The sequence below is a fragment of the Trypanosoma theileri genome (assembly GCF_002087225.1).
Source record: "Trypanosoma theileri isolate Edinburgh chromosome Unknown TM35_Tth_26_V1, whole genome shotgun sequence".
NCBI lineage: Eukaryota > Euglenozoa > Kinetoplastea > Trypanosomatida > Trypanosomatidae > Trypanosoma > Trypanosoma theileri.
In genome coordinates, this window is record NW_021639868.1 from 293195 (window position 1) to 294162 (window position 968).

General features: G+C 38.3%; 1 protein-coding gene across 1 annotated transcript; it reads right to left on the reverse strand.

The window, feature by feature from the left end:
- Positions 1 to 442: 442 nt before the first annotated feature.
- Positions 443 to 958, reverse strand: TM35_000262020 (uncharacterized protein; the record flags this gene model as incomplete). Its single annotated transcript, XM_029027939.1, has 1 exon — positions 443 to 958. The coding sequence occupies one exon, from the start codon at positions 956 to 958 to the stop codon at positions 443 to 445; it is 516 nt and encodes a 171-aa protein (XP_028880816.1).
- Between the last annotated feature and the right edge of the window lie 10 nt (positions 959 to 968).

Genomic DNA, 968 nt, shown 5'->3' on the forward strand with positions numbered 1-968 from the left:
ATATATATATATATATATAGAATCTATACTCTGTGAATGAATGGGAGATGAAATACATACGTGTGAGAAAAAGGAACAAGGGACAGTAGTGAATAAAGAAAGGAAATAAAGAGGCGTACATTCATTACACAAACTATACAAAAATATAAATAGAGAGAAAGAGGTAGATAGGTAAATAGATAAAAAGATAAATACTATAGATAGAGAGGGAGAAAGACACTTAAATGAAGAAGATAAAATAAAAAGTGAAAAAGGAAAAATAATACACACATACATATTCACACACTTATAAAAAAACACAGACACTTACTCATAGTACCTAGTATAGTGAAGTCTGCAAGTGTCAGACTCACCTGTTCGTCCATAATATCTTCTTCCTCTCCTCCTCCTATTCCCCTCAACATCTTCTTCTATTTCTTCTTCTTCTTCTTCTTCTATTTATCTACGGTTTCTTTTCGTGTTGTTTCTCTACTTCTTTCTGTATTTCTCCTCCTCCTTCTTCTTCTTCTCGTTCTTCTATATTATCTTCCTCTTCATAAACTTTACTCTCCTGCATATCCTCAGATCGTGGTAAGTAGTGTCCAGTTCCATACACGTGGGCATCATCCCTGGGCACTAAAGCTCCATTCACAAACACCGCCTCACTACGTACTTGAATAGGAATCGCATGAACTCTTTCCCCACTTCTCTGCATAGATAAAGGCAATGGTGTGTGATGAGAAATTAACGATGGGGATAATTGTTGTCGTTGTTGGGATTGTTGTAATGGTCTTATGGGATTAGTGCTGTTGTTGGTATCGGTGTCGTTTGCCATTCGGTTTTCTCTGGCGATGTTCTCAAGTTGTTCAGCGGCACGTTGCAGTCGTTTACGTGCACGGCGCTGATAAACCATCTTCGCAAGGCCAACGCCAATGAAAAGGACACCAAGTGCCAGAATCACAAGGGTAACCTCCCACATACTTTACACA